Source organism: Malurus melanocephalus, unplaced genomic scaffold, assembly GCF_030028575.1.
Source record: "Malurus melanocephalus ecotype Western Australia unplaced genomic scaffold, MMel_1.1 scaffold_31, whole genome shotgun sequence".
Classification (NCBI taxonomy): Eukaryota; Metazoa; Chordata; class Aves; order Passeriformes; family Maluridae; genus Malurus; species Malurus melanocephalus.
The window spans coordinates 828,879-846,178 of record NW_026623263.1 but is presented as its reverse complement, the minus strand read 5'-3'; the positions used below and the strand labels follow the sequence as shown (position 1 = coordinate 846,178).

The 17,300-nt window shown below is 40.2% G+C and overlaps 1 protein-coding gene across 7 annotated transcripts in view; it reads right to left on the bottom strand.

The window, feature by feature from the left end:
• Nucleotides 1-17,300, bottom strand: part of ARHGEF28 (Rho guanine nucleotide exchange factor 28) — an 83,815-nt gene that overhangs the window by 38,329 nt on the left and 28,186 nt on the right. For 6 of the 7 annotated variants that reach the window (XM_057363789.1, XM_057363791.1, XM_057363788.1 and 3 more), the window contains 9 exons: nt 15,625-15,755; nt 13,168-13,469; nt 10,569-10,713; nt 9,183-9,294; nt 4,541-4,583; nt 3,898-4,021; nt 2,371-2,503; nt 1,925-1,980; nt 455-506 (listed from right to left, as the gene is read on the bottom strand). In XM_057363789.1, the coding sequence (XP_057219772.1) occupies nt 455-506; nt 1,925-1,980; nt 2,371-2,503; nt 3,898-4,021; nt 4,541-4,583; nt 9,183-9,294; nt 10,569-10,713; nt 13,168-13,469; nt 15,625-15,755 (1,098 nt within the window). The remainder of the gene's footprint in view (nt 1-454; nt 507-1,924; nt 1,981-2,370; nt 2,504-3,897; nt 4,022-4,540; nt 4,584-9,182; nt 9,295-10,568; nt 10,714-13,167; nt 13,470-15,624; nt 15,756-17,300) is intronic. The other variant, XM_057363792.1, reaches the window with a different exon arrangement.

Below are 17,300 nucleotides of genomic sequence, written 5' to 3'. Positions count from 1 at the left end.
GTGCTCATTACTGATCTACTTCAACAATGTCCACATGTCAAAGTAYCTGACCACAATGCTCTCTCATAGCATATAAAAACTAGCCTGTAGGCAAAGCAGAATTGCCCCAGAGTGGATATTATTTGATAAGAAAATAATCTCAAATCATACATGCTCCATAGGTGTGCAAATACTTGCACACAAAGCAGACAAAATAGATAGAACTGACTGYTTTKTTTTTTTTTTCTCTTAGTGAAAATATAGTAAATTCACACTTATTTTAGYAGAAGATGAGTTAACTCAGCAGTGATCTCTCAAAAAAGAATTCTGTTCATGTTGGACACACACACCTTTTCTTATAGATGCTAAACCAAAAATTTTAAATAGTCAAATGATGCAAGACAGTTCATGCTGTCAATCCCATTATTTTTAGTCAAGGCGTACCTTAGAAGTGCTAGGTTTATACCTAACTTACTTGTTACACCAGCTTGGGGCTTGTTTTTATTATGGYATCTCTCCTGGGATTTCTGGAAAAAAAATTTTTTTTGAAATCACATAGCTGATAATATAATTAACAGACAAGTCAGTAACTCATTGACATATACCATCAYGCAAGATGGCTGCAAGAAAATGGCTCTAAATTATAATAAGAATTTCTTCCAATAACTAATTTTATTAAGTGTTTGTAGATAATAATATTCCAAGTAGAATACTATTTGTACTACAATACAAAACTGTTTATTCTAAGCAAACTGAGTTACAAYATTCTACTTTTACAGGCAATATGAGTATTGCCTGTAAAGGCTGCAAAAAAAGTGCATTCTCTTTTTACTTTATACTCATATAAGATCAAAGTATTTGTGGCAGGGCCCTATCTGAGGAAGCATGGGTACCAGGGGCAGAACCGCTCCCCCTACCAAATCAGATTTTTGCAAAASCTGTAGCAAAAGCCTACTCTGCTTGAGCATATGCTTCAGGTGGGTCACTGAACACTTCCTGTACCCCATTCTTACTGAGGTGAGTTGGGGATGGTGGGGGCTCTTTTCTCCTCTTGTAAATAACCCACCATCCCCAGTAACCAAAGCTGTCATAATGCCCTAAAGTTTYCCAGAAAATAGTGCAAGGCTATGATGTGAAAATTATAACCAAAATTAGACTCACTTGATATGCACACAGTTTAAAGCTTGTTTATGCTAGAGAATTAGTATGTTCTCCTTGAAAGCCACCTAGCTACACCAGAAAGACACACTCCACTAATTTGAAAAATTACTTGCATCACTCTGGCACATTTCTCTTCTAGTCTCATTTTATTTCTTGAGGGCAGAAGCCTGACACATTTGGTTTTCAAAAYTGCATCTGTCATGATAACCTTACCATGCTTGGATTCCTTCTTAAGAGCTAAGGTAGTATCCACCAGCTCTAGAGCTGATTTTGCCCTGTCCATAGAAGCAGCTGAAAACTGGGAGCAGCTGCCTAGGCAGGCAGCTTGGAGTCTCCTCCAGAGATTTACCAGAACGGGTGAAACAAACTCCCTCCCAAGTTGTTACCTAGGAGTGAGCTGGCCCAAGGGTGAGGAGGTAGATGAGGTCACCTGCCAGAGCCCCTTCCATATCTGCTTTCCATTATTCCAAACTCATGGGATTCCCCCTTGAGGGGCCCTTCTTCTCCATCCATTTCATGACCCTCCATATTTTATAATTTGAGYTTGCAACTCTTCAAAAACGTAAATACCTCTTGATACTAATTTTTGACCCCCCTACTAAAAATTGTTATTCAAGCACAGGGTTTGCTCTCTTGGTCACATTAGCCACTCTGACACCCTTGCAGCCCTTCACACATTGACACTGGATCTGGGCAGTCTGTGTGTATTTTCTTTTTTCCTTCACCGTGTTTCCAGCCCCTTGGAAAGCAGGTATGCTCTAGTAAGATCAGGGTAGGAGGTTACCTTGGTGCACACAGGAGTGCACTCCTTGCAGCTCTTATGCACAATCACGTTGCAATCTGWAAGACAAGGCACGTTTCAAAGCCTGGCACCAAACAAGGCTCCCAGTCTGCAGAAAATGTACTCTGAGGCCTCAGTTTTTCCCTTTTTCAGGTTCACTTTCTAAAGTAGTCCTCAGGATTCTATGATATGCAGATACAGACTAGAAAGAGGGTTCTGCCTAATGTGCTAGGGCTAGGAGATTGATCAGGTCCCTTCTGAATCTGTTACCTGCTGTCCTTCCTCCCTCTGCCTTGTCAAACTCAGCTCATTACATAAAGCAGGTACATCCAAATGTACCTTTTTCAAACAATCCAAAGGTTCCTTTTTCAAACAACACACCGAAACAGGAGGTCAAAACAGCATTCAGAGCACTGTAAATTCACATGTAAAAGACAGCAACTACTTACAAGCACACTGCAGTGACTCCTTTCCTAGGAGGGCCTTTTCACAGACCATACATGGGAAAACTCCTGTGAAGGTCCCATTTGTAAAATTGTGCCTGGTTGATTTCTCCTTATCTTTGGTATCTTTATTTTTTGTCTTCATCCCCAACAACAGAGGCACGAAAAGAAATGAAAAAGATAAACAACATAGATTTRAAAATAAGATAAAGCAATTCAATCTTAAAAACAATAAAATACTCCTTTATAAGACCAAATCTTTCTAGAACATTTATTCCCTGTCCTGGAAGACTTGCAACAGCACACTGTACTCTTACACTTCACAGTGTTGAAGCCCTAAAATGATATAGGCATTTCTTTTACTGGCAGCCTGGAAGCATTACCAAAGAAGACTGGCAGAAATACATTTACAAAAAAGGGGAAGGACAGAATATAAAATTTACAAAGTTTTGTTGATTCACTGCACACATAAATATCAATGCCTACAACCCTACATATACACAGCTCACGCCACTGCAGACTRAGGTTATGCAGTTATGAAAATTTAGACAAGTTGTCTTCAGATCTTAATAAACATTAGAAACGACRAATTTTTAATGAGTGATAAAAAGTTTCATAAATTCTGACTATTTTTACAGTACTTTTGTTGGCATAAGTATACATCTAGTGTAGTTGTAGTCACTGTTATAGTTTAGGAGAACACACAGACACAGGCTACATGACCAGACGTACATATTCACAGCCGATTCTGACACTCTTGCAGATACCACCTCAGACAAACATCTTCTTATCCATGTACTCTAGGATGTCCTGGGGCACAGGATGGCATACTAGGGAGCCTGCAAAGCCACCCAAAGACCAGCAGGAAAGMGCCTGTAGGCCTAGCCTGTCTTTCAAGCTGCTAATTGAGGTCATTAATCTAAAATTAAAATGTTTTAGAAATAAACTACAGTTTAAACATACCTTCCATAGTAGGTATGTTTGACTGTACAGCCCACAAATCTCCAACTCTTTAACTCTAARCTTTGCTTACTTATGAAAGAAGTCYYATTAATTTCAAATAAGGCAAATTCAACAAATTACATCCTGATACTGAAGTTTACACTTCACAATTAAGTAAAATGTAACACACTCAATTACTTTTTGAGAGTAATTCCAAGAACTGGCCCAAATCTCTTACTTTTATTTAACAAAGAAAATTATTTCTTAAATGCAATTCATACATTTAAACTTTGGTTAAATCATCAAGTGGAATTACTGATGACATCAAAAAATAACAAGGAAAATGCTTAATATTGTTCAGCTAATGCTGTTGTTTTAAAGGAAAGCTGGTTTTTAATATGAAGGCCATTTTAGGGTATCCTACATATGTTTCAAATTTAAAAAAAATAAAGCAAAGAAAGTCTTCCTATTATTTTTGTGGTTTTGTAATAAACAWTTTATCTTTACATAAAAATTTAGCTGCCATCTAAAATTAATTTAATTGCAGTGACATCATTATACATAATAAAATAGACATAAACCCTAGATTACCTTGCATTTATTCCTTGTACTGGTCATCCTGTTCACCAGAAAGCTGAAAGTCCGACTCACTTTATATTTTTCAGACTCATTTTTTGAGGGTAGAGCATATTTATCCCATTCCTCCTCCTGAATCCTAGAACAGGGACCAGCGAAAAAATGTTCCTCATTCCAATGGCAGCAGACCTTTCATTAACATATAGCAGAATCTGTACAGTGCTCGTTTCACCTAACAGTTACGTGTTTTGTTGTGGGTATAACCGATAATATGAGAAAGATTGCAATCCCTCTATAAAAAAAGTAACACTTTCCAATGGAGTGTTGAGCATGTGCAGCAGGTAACACACTTTCCTGATTACAGTCGGTATCAAAAGCTCCCTTGCTTTTCCTGCAGTGATTTGGACATCCCTACAGGGCACAGGAGCCCCAGCAGCACACAGGAGCCCATCCCTACTCTGCACGTTCCACAGTAAATCCCTGCTGCAGGATGCTTGAGTTCGGCACACGGTTTAGGCACAAGCCCGCGGAYGCCATGGGCTCTACACAGCTGCTCCAATCCTGCATGGAAGGGGTGCTGATCTCTTCCCCACACGCCTCCCTAGATGGCATTCTTGCACAGACCTGCTCCCCGCTCTCCGTGACACACACACCGTACCTTTGGTGCTCCTGGGACTGCTCGGGCAGGCTGAACGCTCGCTCTGCAAGACAAAACAGCCACCAGGCGCTCAGACYGCAAGGTCATCGGGTTTACTTGAAACTCACCACCTCCACTAAGACACAATCTTGCCATTAAGGGTTTGCAAAATCCTGATTTGAAAATCAGGGAGGTAAAAGCATACATATACTAGAAACAGCTTTCTCTAGGTTAAGACCACTTCCTACTAAGCTTTTAGTTGAAAGAATTTGCCAGGATTGAGTAGGATATCAGTGAATGCCAGTCTCTGCAAACAGCCTTTTTTTAAGAATAGCAAAAAATACTGCTTTTGTTTTGCTTAACAACCCAGACTTGAATAACTCACCCTTCATTTTGCTTTTTACTTAATTTGCTGTAAAAAATCTTAATAGCATTTTTCTGTGATTATACATCTTATGCAACCATACTTATTAAAAAAATTTAAATCCATCAACATAAACAGGAGTACTACCACCCTAGGTACTGCACAGGATGTTTAATGTGTTACAAATTTGTATCTTATGTGACTCTATGATACTACAGATGACTCAAGGCTGTACTTTCACAAACTTTCTAAAAAGCAAAATAAAAGATAAACAACTCAGCTGGGTCGTTTTGAAGAAAATAAGCTAAAAACTATAGAGACCACTACCATTTCCAAATCAGAAGCCACTCCATTTTGCAGATATTTTTAGCAAAGCAACCACAGGTATGGTCCAGAAAGATAACCACTTGCCTAAGGCAAAGCACCAGACTACCCTTTATTTGAAGTTAGATACTTAAAYACCCTTTGCTGAATCAGCCTCCCTTCAGACAAACGTTGACTTCAGGTTAGCAAGAGCCAGAGTATCCACCAAAGTAGTAGCGAGACCAAAAGGGCATTTCAGTTAGTTGTCAGGCACAACCTGTGCCACAGGATGCTTGTGCAAGAAACCAGCGTCATATATCCATGGGAGATGAAGACAGCCTCATGCAAAACAGCACCGCAGGGCTGGCACTGACGTACTTACTAGAAAGGTGGAGATGAGACACTGACTTAGAGAGTGYAAGGGCCTGAAGGAGGGATGGACCACTGTTCATGAGCACACCATCTACAGAGCAGGGACAAATCCTTTGCTGTTACAGCCTGGTAATACCCTCTTGAATAAAGGCAGGTAGTATGTTTTAAATCTGAGCATATTTAAAAGCTTCCATCAGAAACAAATGGTGTTTTGCCTTTTTTCATATTTTGTCTGAAAAACACCACCCTGTTATCATCCACTTTGGCTTACATTTTGTTGCAATGTGCAGGGGCAGCTGCACCTCTCTCCTGTATAGCTGAGCCTAGAGCAAGATGTCCAAAGCATTGGCAGCTGGGCAGAGGTGAAGGGACAGGTTTTCCGTGTGCAGACTCCCACTCAGATGCAGACACAATCCCACCACAGACCCTGGAGATCAGSATGAACCATCTGATCAAGGTGAGCTTGGTCGCAGCTTCATGGACTCAGCTCCTGAGCTAATCCTGCATCCAGATACCACTGCTCAAAGTAAGCACAGGTGTGCCTGCCTCACACAGTAAACACGGTGTTCAACGTTCCTATCCTTGCAAAATGCCAGCAAAGAAAAAGGGAKAATGCAGGAGGTGCTGGTGGGAAGGAAGAGCAGGCAGGAAGCTCAGCAGAACACMGACCCTCCTTCCCAGCATTACACCACGTCTGTGGCACAGGCTTGCACAACAGCCTATTTCTAATATATGGAATGGTTTTCCACTTTCTCCACAAGATATGCAAAGGCCCAGCACTGGCTGTTGGAAGAAGAGGAGAAAAAATGAAGAGGAAATGGACTGAAGCCTGGATTAAGTCAGGACAGGTAATGGTGTYTGGGTGAAACTTAGTGGGCTGTGACACCAGCAAACTCCCTTAGCTGCGGCATCAAAGGAATTCKGTTTTACTTTAAGCCCATGACCACTGGGCTTTTCTATTCTGCTGTCTTCTAATTCTGTGATATACTTCTATCTTTCTTTTCTGCCTTGTTTTTTTCAAAGACTGCTCACCTGATCTGTTGAATATAAATGTTACAGATACTCTAGGTGAAGGGAGAAAACAGCACAGCTGCGCGCTGCAGGATGCAATACTTTCTCTTCCTTACAAGGGGACGTGAAATCTTATAGTGAGTTTGGGTCACAGCAAAGAAGTTATTTGCTGCACTGCTTAATGCAGYTTCTTAGGAAGAAAGAAGTCTGCAGACATTGTATCTCTCACCCTGAAAACAGTTTTTGAAGTTTTTAAATGGTTTCAAAGTTAATGATAACACTTCCATAATTTTTTAGGCTTTCACATTGAATGTCAAAGAATCACACAGTTGTTAGGGTTGGATAGGATCTCCAAGATCATTAGAATACTGAGGAAGCTGATGGAATAGTTTGCCAAGCCACTGTCCATCACTTACCATCAGCCCTCRTTAGCCAGGGACATCCCAGATAACTGGAGCCTGGCAGGTRTGGTGCCCACCTACAAGAAGGGTCAGAAGAAGGATCTGGGAAACTGCGGCCTGTCAGCCATGGTTGACCTTGATGACCTCAGTGCTGGGGAAGGTTATGGAATAGAATATCCTGAGTGTGATCACCAGCACATACAGGACAACCAGGGCATCAGGCCCAGCCAGCATCTCCTGGRAAGCTGGCAGCTCATGGCTTGGACAGGTGCACTCTTTCCAGGGTAAAAGTCTGGCCAGAGAGTGATGGCAAATGGAGTTACATTCAGCTGTCAGTCTGTCCCCACTGCTGCTCCCCAGGGCTCAGCATCGAAACCAGGCCTGTTCAGTATCTTTCTCACTGATTGAATGACAACATTTAGTGCACCCTCAGTCACTTCACTGACATTATCAAACTGTGTGTGAGCTGATCTGCTGGAGGGCGGGAAGGCTCTGCAGAGGGATCTGGCCAGGCTGGATCATGGGCCAAGGCCAAGGGTGTGAGGTTCAACAAGGGCCAGGGCCGGGTCCTGCCCTGGGGTCACAACAACCCCAGGCAGTGCCACAGGCTGGGGCAGAGTGGCTGGAAAGCTGCCCACAGGAAAAGGACCTGGGGGTGCTGGTAACAGCGGCTGAACATGAGCCAGGGTGTGCCCAGGTGGCCAAGAAGGCCAATGGCATCCTGGCCTGGATCAGCAATGGTGTGGCCAGCAGGGCCAGGGCAGGGATTGTCCCCCTGTRCTGGGCACTGGTGAGGCCACACCTCAAAYCCYGTGCCCAGCTCTGGGCCCCTCACTCCAGGAAGGACATTGGGGTGTTGGAGCATGTCACCCAGAGAAGGGCAACAGAGCTGGGGAGGGTCCAGAGAGTCAGTCCTATGAGGAGCAGCTGAGGGCGCTGGGGTTGTTCAGCCTGAAGGAGGCTTAGGGGGATCCTTCCTTCTCTGTGCARCTCTCTGACAGGAGGGTGTAGCCAGTGGGGTCAGCAACTTCTCCCAGGTAACAAGTGACAGGACAAGAGGAAATAGCCTCAAACTACTSCAGGGGAGGTTCAGGTTGGAACTTCACCAAGAACTTCTTCACTGAAAGGACAATCTAGCAATGGAATGGGCAGCCCAGGCAGGTCACAGAGTTACCTGGAAGCATTCAACTAACAGTGGATGTGGTGCTTAGTGCTATGGCTCAGTTTACATGATGTTGTTCGGTAAAAGGTTGGACTCAATGACTTTGGAGTAATTTCCAACCTTCATCATTCCATGGTTCTGTTATCTAGTTCCAACATCCCTGCCAAGTGCAGAGATGCCACCTACAAGATGAGAGGCAAATTAAACCCGTTTAATCTGGCCTTGAACACTTCCARTGATGCAGCATCCACAACTTCTCTGTGTGTCTGTTCCATTTGGTTCACTGTCACACATATGTCCTGCCTCCTGCCCTGTCCTACTGAAAAGCTAAAGGCATATTGGAGAGAGAGACAAGCTGGAAGTATGGACAGGCAATGGACAGGGTTACAGAGACAGAGGTCAAGCCTCTTGAAGGCAGGTGYTTTTTAGTGATGTGAGCTGTATGAAAAGTATATGTATTTCACACTTTGCAGTTTTCAAATATAACCYATACCCTCATTAAGGTGTGGACTGTCTTCTAAATATGAAACTATGTGTCTAGAAATAAAGCATGCCAGAAACAAGTCACAAAAAATTACAAGCTTCTTGCAGAGACATCTCTGACTCCACTTGATCAAGAGAATGGGTTTTGCTTCCTAGCCTGTAGAGATACTACAGCCCATCTGTGTTTCGGAGATTCCCCAGGATCTGTGGGAAGCTGGAACCATCTCCCCTCTTTGATCCCTCTCCTTTGTCATCTTGAGCTTCCTCCTGGTCTCTGTCAGACACTCAGCAGGAGGTTAGAGTAAGGAAATATCTTCCAAAGAGAGGATTATTGCCCTTGCCTRCATTAGTTTTTGTGGCTAATTGCTCACTCAGTTTGCTTGCCCTCCCAAGGATCAGCACCATGGGAGGGCATGACAAGGCTGCAGATGGTAAAAGAGCAAGGAATGATGGTAAGGCTACCTGAACACTGCTGAACACACACACCGGTGAGCTCTGTAAGGTAACACCATCAGCACTGGGCCTGAAGTGGGYGGGTGCGGAATGATGCAAAGCCACAGAACTGACCTTCGTTTGAATCCTCAACTGCAAACTGCCGAGGAATGCGAGGTCTTCCTACCACACCTTTGGGTGAGGAGCAGGAATAGGAGCGTGACCGAATCCCAAACACTGTGTATTCCTACAAGAAATTGAAGCAAATGAAACCTTGTTTAATTCTGAAATGCATCAGCAACAGAAACAATCAGGAACAACTGGCCACTCACATAGGCTTTCTTGGCTTCAAGTCAAATTTTTGACAACTTMATGTGAATTCTTAAAAAGTCTGTCATATTCCCACCATGATACATTTTTGTATACTCCAGGAAATAGTTTGTGGGTGCAAGTCAGACTGAGAACTAAGAGAAAGYTTACATTCTTCTCCCAGTTCATAACAGGTGACATCCAAACAGTACTGTTGGTCATTATATCTGATGACCAAGCTRTCTTCTTTTACCAAGGAAGGCTTTAATCTTAGTACTTTAATAATTATAGAACATTTCATGAAGACTATGGCCATGCCTTGGTAACTGTTGATGTCAGAGTTTCCAAAGGAAGGAGTTGGTCTTCCTTTTTTTCTGTATTGTTTTTGGTTGGTTTAATTATCATTGCRTTTGAAAATATTTTCCAACCACCAAATATGTCAATAGTAAGAATTGAAAGGAAATCCCCTAATATTTTATTCTTTTGCACTTTAACAGAGCCTAAAACTCCAGTAAAGTGCTTACTTTACTAATTTTAAAAGCAGCACTAACAGAATTTATATTTGTGCTGAAATCTTTCTCTCTTCATATAACCATTTGCTGAAGGTCAGATAAAGTTCTACAATGGCAACAAGTGGATCTGAAAAATCATAAAGAATCTTTGTAAACAAGCAATAACTCTATTTAATGTCAGAAGATCTCAGAAATGGCACCAKGGTCTAATGAAAATTAATGTAGACAGGATACTTCAGGAAACTGTAATGAAGAGGAAATTTACATTGGTCAATGCACCATCTGAATTTCCCTGAGTTTAAAAATTGTTTCAAAAAACGCAGCAGGCTAGCTTTAAACTTCACAAAGCATTACTCTTTCACATAACTACAGCTGGTTAAACATTTTCTCATTAAACATATTTTGGTTAAAAAATGCTGATTCACTGAACCTGAGATATTTCCCTTGAAACACTTCTGATAAATGATGTGCTTTTTAAAGTTGAGGCAAATCCCYGATGGACACTTCCTTTCCACAGCTGCTGCCCAGCCCAGCCACAACCAAGGAGTTCCAGCTCCACAACCCTGTATGAGTGCACTCTGGAGGGGCTAGCACTGCCAACCAAGAACTCATCTTTCCCCTTCAGATTCAGATGTTTCTCATCTAGTTTTGGTGATCTACTTGAAAAGAAAACAATTCAAACTTAGATAGCATCAAATACCTTGGGCTGCAGACCAGTAGGTAAGTTCRCTCCATCTCTGCTAGAAGCCATGGCCTCTGAAGAGCCGAGGGGAGAGTAGTGAGCATGGGATCTGTCCGACACCACTCCACTTCCACTGTCGACTTCAAGGTCATCAAGACTTGAACTGAAGAAGACAACAAAGTCTTTAACTTCACACAATTCCTCGTAACGATTTATTTCCACCTTAATGCAGCAAGTGAAGAGATTGCTGAATCCTCTGAACAATGACAGCCCAAACTACCATGATTATGTCRGGTAAACCATGTTCTGAGGCCTCTCTCTGGTCTGCACTCACCTAGCCAAGGTGCTCAATTTCTCTGTACAGGACCCCTCTGACCCAGCCTCACGGATCTGCGGTGCAGATATCTGCATCACTCATGGTCGTGCACATTCCCACCACAGCCAGCCACCTCTGCATCATGACTTTTAGATCTATGTGCAGCATCACCCAAAAAATGAGATGTTTTGTTCCACGCGTGAACCTGACTCTCGACACAGGTGATAAAGAGAACCGGGACAATATGCATGAGAGAACCAGCTCAGATTTCAGTATCAAGATACGTGGGTGTAGATGGATATAATGTGCATGTGTGTATTTGAAAGATATGACATGGCTGTTCACAGACATATTTTTATCTACATCTGTCACTTCTCGACAGAGGACAGAAGAGAAAAACAACGGAGACTAAGGAGYGTCTTGAAACAGTTTATGAGATTCAGTTCAAAAGATACACATTTGMAAACATACAGAGCTACAAGCAGACTGAAAAAATCTCTGGCTAAATCAATATTTCAAACACATAGAGACTATTTGATTGGCAAGAGTTCCTGAGCAGGAGACTGCACTAAGGTTGCTCAACAGTATYAGAGTTTCAGGATGAGTCCTGTTACCTGCAGGAGCAAGTTCATGGTCTCTTCATCAGAGTGACTGGAAGGAATGGTTGACTGCTTCAATAACATTCCAGCCTTACAACATAAAACTTTTAATTATGTGTGGTATTTCTAAATAGTCAGAGTTCTTACCAGGAATAATGGCACAAAAATTCCTTCACACACCACTACTTTGTTGAACCACAAATCTATCGTTTTCACTGATTGAAACTACTTCCTTATTACAATTCTGGAAATGGTATTTTGCAATGTTTCCAAGTAATAGCCCATGTGACATCTCAGAAACAAGTCACTTAAATGCATTATCAGTTATTGTCACATGTTAAAAACTGAAAAAGCAATACATGTCTATGTCAACAGACAAGTATCTATGACTTACTGTGGTAAATTTTTCTGAACATAAAAAGCTGATTTAAAAACAGAATTTCATACTMGTAGTCTTATTTTATGTGTAATATTTGGATCACTTACATATGTCATATGACACATCAAGGCAAATAACATGTCCCTGAAAATTTACATACACTCTTAAAAGTTCCCATATGGATACCTGACCTAGGTCTTAAGAAGAGTGGGACTATCCAAAAATGTGTATGATAAAAATGCTTTTGACTAGAGGGTCAGGAAAAGTACAGTACTCTACATGATAGCAAAGACAAGGAGTGTGATAGAAAGGAAAACTGTCAGACATTTACTGTATTATCTATGTTAAAGATTCCTCTTAGCGGGACTTCACAGTTGCATAAGAAACTCAAAATTAAGGAAGAGAAAATTTTACTGCCTTGTTTTAAATAATAATTGGCTGACATTATTGCTTTCTTACTGTTTTTACCTAGATCTGCTGCTCTGCCTCCAACTAGTCCTAAYACTCTTCAAAGATGGGAGCAAGATTCAAATTTCCTAGTGGATAAGAGGGAATCTCATCTATCCAGAGAAGCAATAAAGCCTTTTCATCATGAAAATTTATTGTTAAATTGTTTATTTTTAAATTAATTTTTAAAATCTGATTTTAATAATCAAAATTACCGTTCCATCTTCAAAGCACTCTGGATTTCTGAAGTAACCAGTTTCCACCATAACCTAAAGCCATTTGGAGGAGTGTCTTCAGACAAATGGCAGCAARTCTTGTCTACCAGCAATGCAGAAGAAAATAGTCTGAACCTATCAGAAAGAGCAGCTACACTCTTCTCTGTGCCTTTTGAGATAAAAAATATCTATGCAATCAGGAACAGCATGKTCCTTCTACAGGCTTATTTAAAGACTTGAAAGATTCCCAGAGATTTGAACAGAYTTTGGATTATTTTCTTAATGGGAAATATAACTGAGGAAAACCRGAGTGAAATTCTGCTATTAGTCAAAAATGCCACAATGGCAGCAATAGCAAAGAGCCTATTTTTTTTAAATAATATGTATATAAAGAAAAAAAGGTATGAAAGTATCCATTTGCATTAAAAATACTTTTACTAAGAGGACACTTTTATTTGTTAAAAATGTTTTCTCAGCTGTTTTTTGGAAACAATTGACAGGACAAAACATGTAAGTGATAAAAAGCAGATATTTCACCCCAATAATAGTATTTATTACCCCAGATTCTGCTTCACCTTTTGAAACAAAAGGTGTTTATAAATAATCCTTATTCTCAAGGATTCATCCCTCATCAAGCCATATCATCAAGTCAATTCCATACCTTCTTCTTTTCATGTCAGCATAAAGTTGGCCCCGGTCCTTAATAAATCCATGGGTCTTGAATGGAAGATATGAATCTGCTACATACAGACGAGAAGGTGTAGTGGCATGTCTTAATTCTGCATTTTCTTCATTTTTTATTGACCTTTGACTTCCTTCATTTGGGACATATGTAAATTGATCATTCTCCTCAAGGGAGAGAGATGAAGAACTCTTGGCCATTGGGATTGAGCTGGTGGGATTCAGACACGTCTCACTGCTGACACCATCTCCCTGAAYGTAGTCAGTCTTTAAATCTCCAGCCTGCAAGTAAAAAATAAATGCTGGTAAGAGGCAATAACAAGACTTATTATCAGGAAACAAGGAGCAGAGTAGTTTGCCATTTTATTTATGGATATATATTTTGTGAGGTTTTTCCCTGTTACTTTCTACACTACATGAATTGAAGGCAAATTGTATGGCTAAGAGATTCTAGACTTTGCATTATTTTTTTCCCGAATTAGAGCAGCAATTAATTGRTATTTCCAAGTCTACTGACTTTTTCACTCATATTTATATCTTTTATTACATGTACTGATACATATATTTATAGATTTTATTTAAAATTACTCTTGAGCAAAAAATAGGCATAATACATTAGTGTGGAAGGCATATTGTGCAATTTWATTTGGAAAAATCAGCCTACGYATAATGCACTTTTAATTTTTCAGCATTAGTCTCCTAAGCTTTGAGATAAATATATACAACTTGGAACAGAATTGCTCCAGGARAGGAAGGGAAAAGACTGTTTTGCCATTAAGTAATTCTGGGCCTGAAGCACCTCTGCTTTTACACAGAGACAGGAATGGATTTGMGAATTCTATTTTCTCAAGTACGAAGATCAGGTTTAGACTCCAGTAAAAAAAATATTTCTTTGCATTCCCCTGTTGACTCTGCAGAAGATACTAAAACACAGTTCATTGTTAGTCTTTTAGCTAGAGGCTACAGTCATCTAATCAGATGCTGAATAATATTGAAAAGTCACACTGCCAGTGAAAACACTCCATCTCCAAAAAGCACCTGTATAAAAGCAAGAATAAAGGAGGGATTGCGAGTCCAAATTGATCTTTCAGATTGCTGACTTCCTCTTCTCCAGTCCCTCTTGAGATGTGCTTTCATCCCCATCTTAATTATGTTTCTCTTAGTGAAAGACAGGAAGAACTTTTGGCATTTTTACAGCACCTCAYATTTGCATTTAAAGATTCAGCACATGCAAGTCTGGAAATACTTCTGTTGCACTGTGCACATGACATGCACGAAGGTAAAATATTTTTCCCAGGTCTTATGCAGCTGTTACTCCCTGAAAAGTTATTCCTGTCTGGGCAGTGTTCCTCCTCAGCACCAGAGGGACCTTCTCCAGCAGCCACTCTGGCTCCTGYTGAGTGGTGCTTAAGGGAGAATTTGGCCCCAATCAGTAATTTAAAAAAGTAGACTGTGGCCACATACTGAGCAAAGGTTAGCAGCCCAAGCTGAAGGGCCCCTGAGCAATACAMTTGGGTGACGTTTCCATCTGTAATGGAGATGCAGTTCTGCAGCTCTGTCCTTCCAACCTTGGTATTGTTCAAACCAAGGGTTCRAAGACTGCACTTTAGAGTCCTTTTACAGCTGCTCACCCATGGGTCATTATTGCATTCATCTCTTCGGCGCATTTTAAACACACACAGCCTCTGACTTAAACTTCCTTCTCAGCTGTCACAATGAACTGGATCTGCAGTAAATGCAGTGGGTGAAGGGTTTCAGGAAATGGGGTGGGAAGGGCAGGAGGTGAAGAAAACAAAACAAAAATATGCTTTCAAAATCTCGGACTCATCCCCCAGGCCCAAATTATGGTACCTGAGTGTGACCATGGAGGAAAGATTCCAAGGGCAATACAGTGATGTAAAATATAATTTGGCATGGATGCATTGGTTCATCTCCAGTACTGGTGTCAAACCAGAAACAGAAATACTAAGTCAGGATCTCTAATATCAGAATGTTCCATGATAACTGTAGGACATCAACTTCACATTTTCAGCAATACGTTGCTTTTGTTGAGCCTATAAGCTTTACTATGACCTTATAATTAACTTCTGAAATTATCCAGAAAATTCATCTGTATTGTGAATGTAGACAGAATTCAGAAATCAGAAGCGCACATGAGCAAGTAACTTTGTTTCTTAGTTTAGCTCCCAAACACATGGAAGAGAGTTCTTCCTGCAATCTGGGGAGATTAATTCCTATCGTTGACTGAATCTGTTAAGAGACCTCATAAAGAGGTTACAAAACATAACTGAAAAGAGTGAGGTATTGCAGATTTTAATTTAGAATTTCACTAAATGACAACACACCACTGCTGACAGATCTAGAATATCCTACTATCATACAAATAAATTTACAGAAGATGAAGAAAAATTAGCCAAAAGTTCAAACATAAGCTTACTTCGTCTACTACCATGGAGTTTGCATATACTTCATCACTTCCACTCAGCATGGGAGAAAGCCTGGTTGCAGCAAAGAAAGTAGGGGGAGACTTCAACTTCTTAAGAACATCAAGGGTGGAGAGTCTGTGCTCTGGAAAACAGAAATCACGGGAAATATGCCATTACATCTCAAACCATTTCCTTCTCATCTGTATATACTATCACAAAAATGACAAGGTTAAGCATTAAGCACCAAACCTTAGGATTACAATTKGAGTAATATTTTTGTGACCACACCAAAACCTGCTCATTTCATAATTGTCCAACACAATATATTCTGGGAAGCCTACAGATGACAAGCCTCTAAAGGGTTCCAAGGAATCATGCACAAAACTGAAATATTCCTGTATCTTGGTTAGCAAAAGCTTCTGTTTTCCACCTAAGCTAGRACTTCGTAGAGATTTGAGGTTGAAAAATAAAACAGGACAAGATTTATGGGCTGGGATGAATTATGCATGATTCTGGCCTGTACATTAAATCCCTAACATCTGATACATTAAATGAATGAAATACTGTTCAATTGCAGTCAAATAATGATTCTCTTAAAGCATTCTACCTACTGACAGCCACATAAATATTAATTTAAAACCAAGAAATCAGACAAATGTTCTTAAAAAAAAAAAAAAAAAAAAAAAAAAAAAAAAAAAAAAAAAAAAAAAATTTAATAAAAAAAAAAAAAAAACAAACAATAAAATTGCAAAAGGGATAACAATAAAATACTACTAATACTGCCTTTACAGAGTGACAGCAATCAAGCAAGACTTGACTCGTGAACAGGATGTTTGGGATGAGCACTGCATCCGGTCAGCTTTTGATCAGTTTCAACAGAAATCATTAACAGAAATCCAGAGTTCAGTTTTCAAAAATGTGCTCATGACTACAAATACTATAAAAAGCTGCATGAGCTGTAGTTTATGCTTTGAGTAGCAGAAATCTGTCTATCCCGTAGGCCCACTTCTCTCAGAGCTGCTTGTAAGAATGAAGAACACATACCAGTCCAGCATTTGAGCTTGGTTATCTTCCAAATATAAAACGAGTAAAAATTTGACAAAACAGAAACAAGTCTTGTTGTAGACCATGTAAAAATAGGCTAAAAAAGAATCACATTTGTAATGTAGCTTTCCTTAAAATGTTGTAAGTCAAGCATTGCCATTGGAAACAAACTGAGACAGACTACCATAATGATGTGATAGAGCAAAATATAATATCCAGCAAAAATCAAAATTCAAAAAACTTCATTTGCCTTTGTCTGTTATTCAATATTATTTTTAAAATCCTTTTTATGATGCATCAGAAATTTATTTTCTGCAGGGGTGTAAAGGATAAGATACCACTAAAGACTTTCCCCGYACTAAGTTCCTAAAGCAACATAATTGGTTTTGGAACATCACAGAGCCATACAGCATGGTTGGAAAGAGAAGTTCAAAAGTTATCTAGTTCAACCCCTCAGCCATGCCCAGAGACATGTTTCACAAGATTGGGTTGCTCAAAGCCCATCCAAGATGCTTATAACCATCAGATTGCAAGAAAATTCATAATGAAGAAATACCACTGGATTAGAAACACTTGTTAAGGTCTGGGGCATTTGTTGCTTTGAAAAACAAGTCCCAGGCCACTGCCAAATCTGTAATGATAT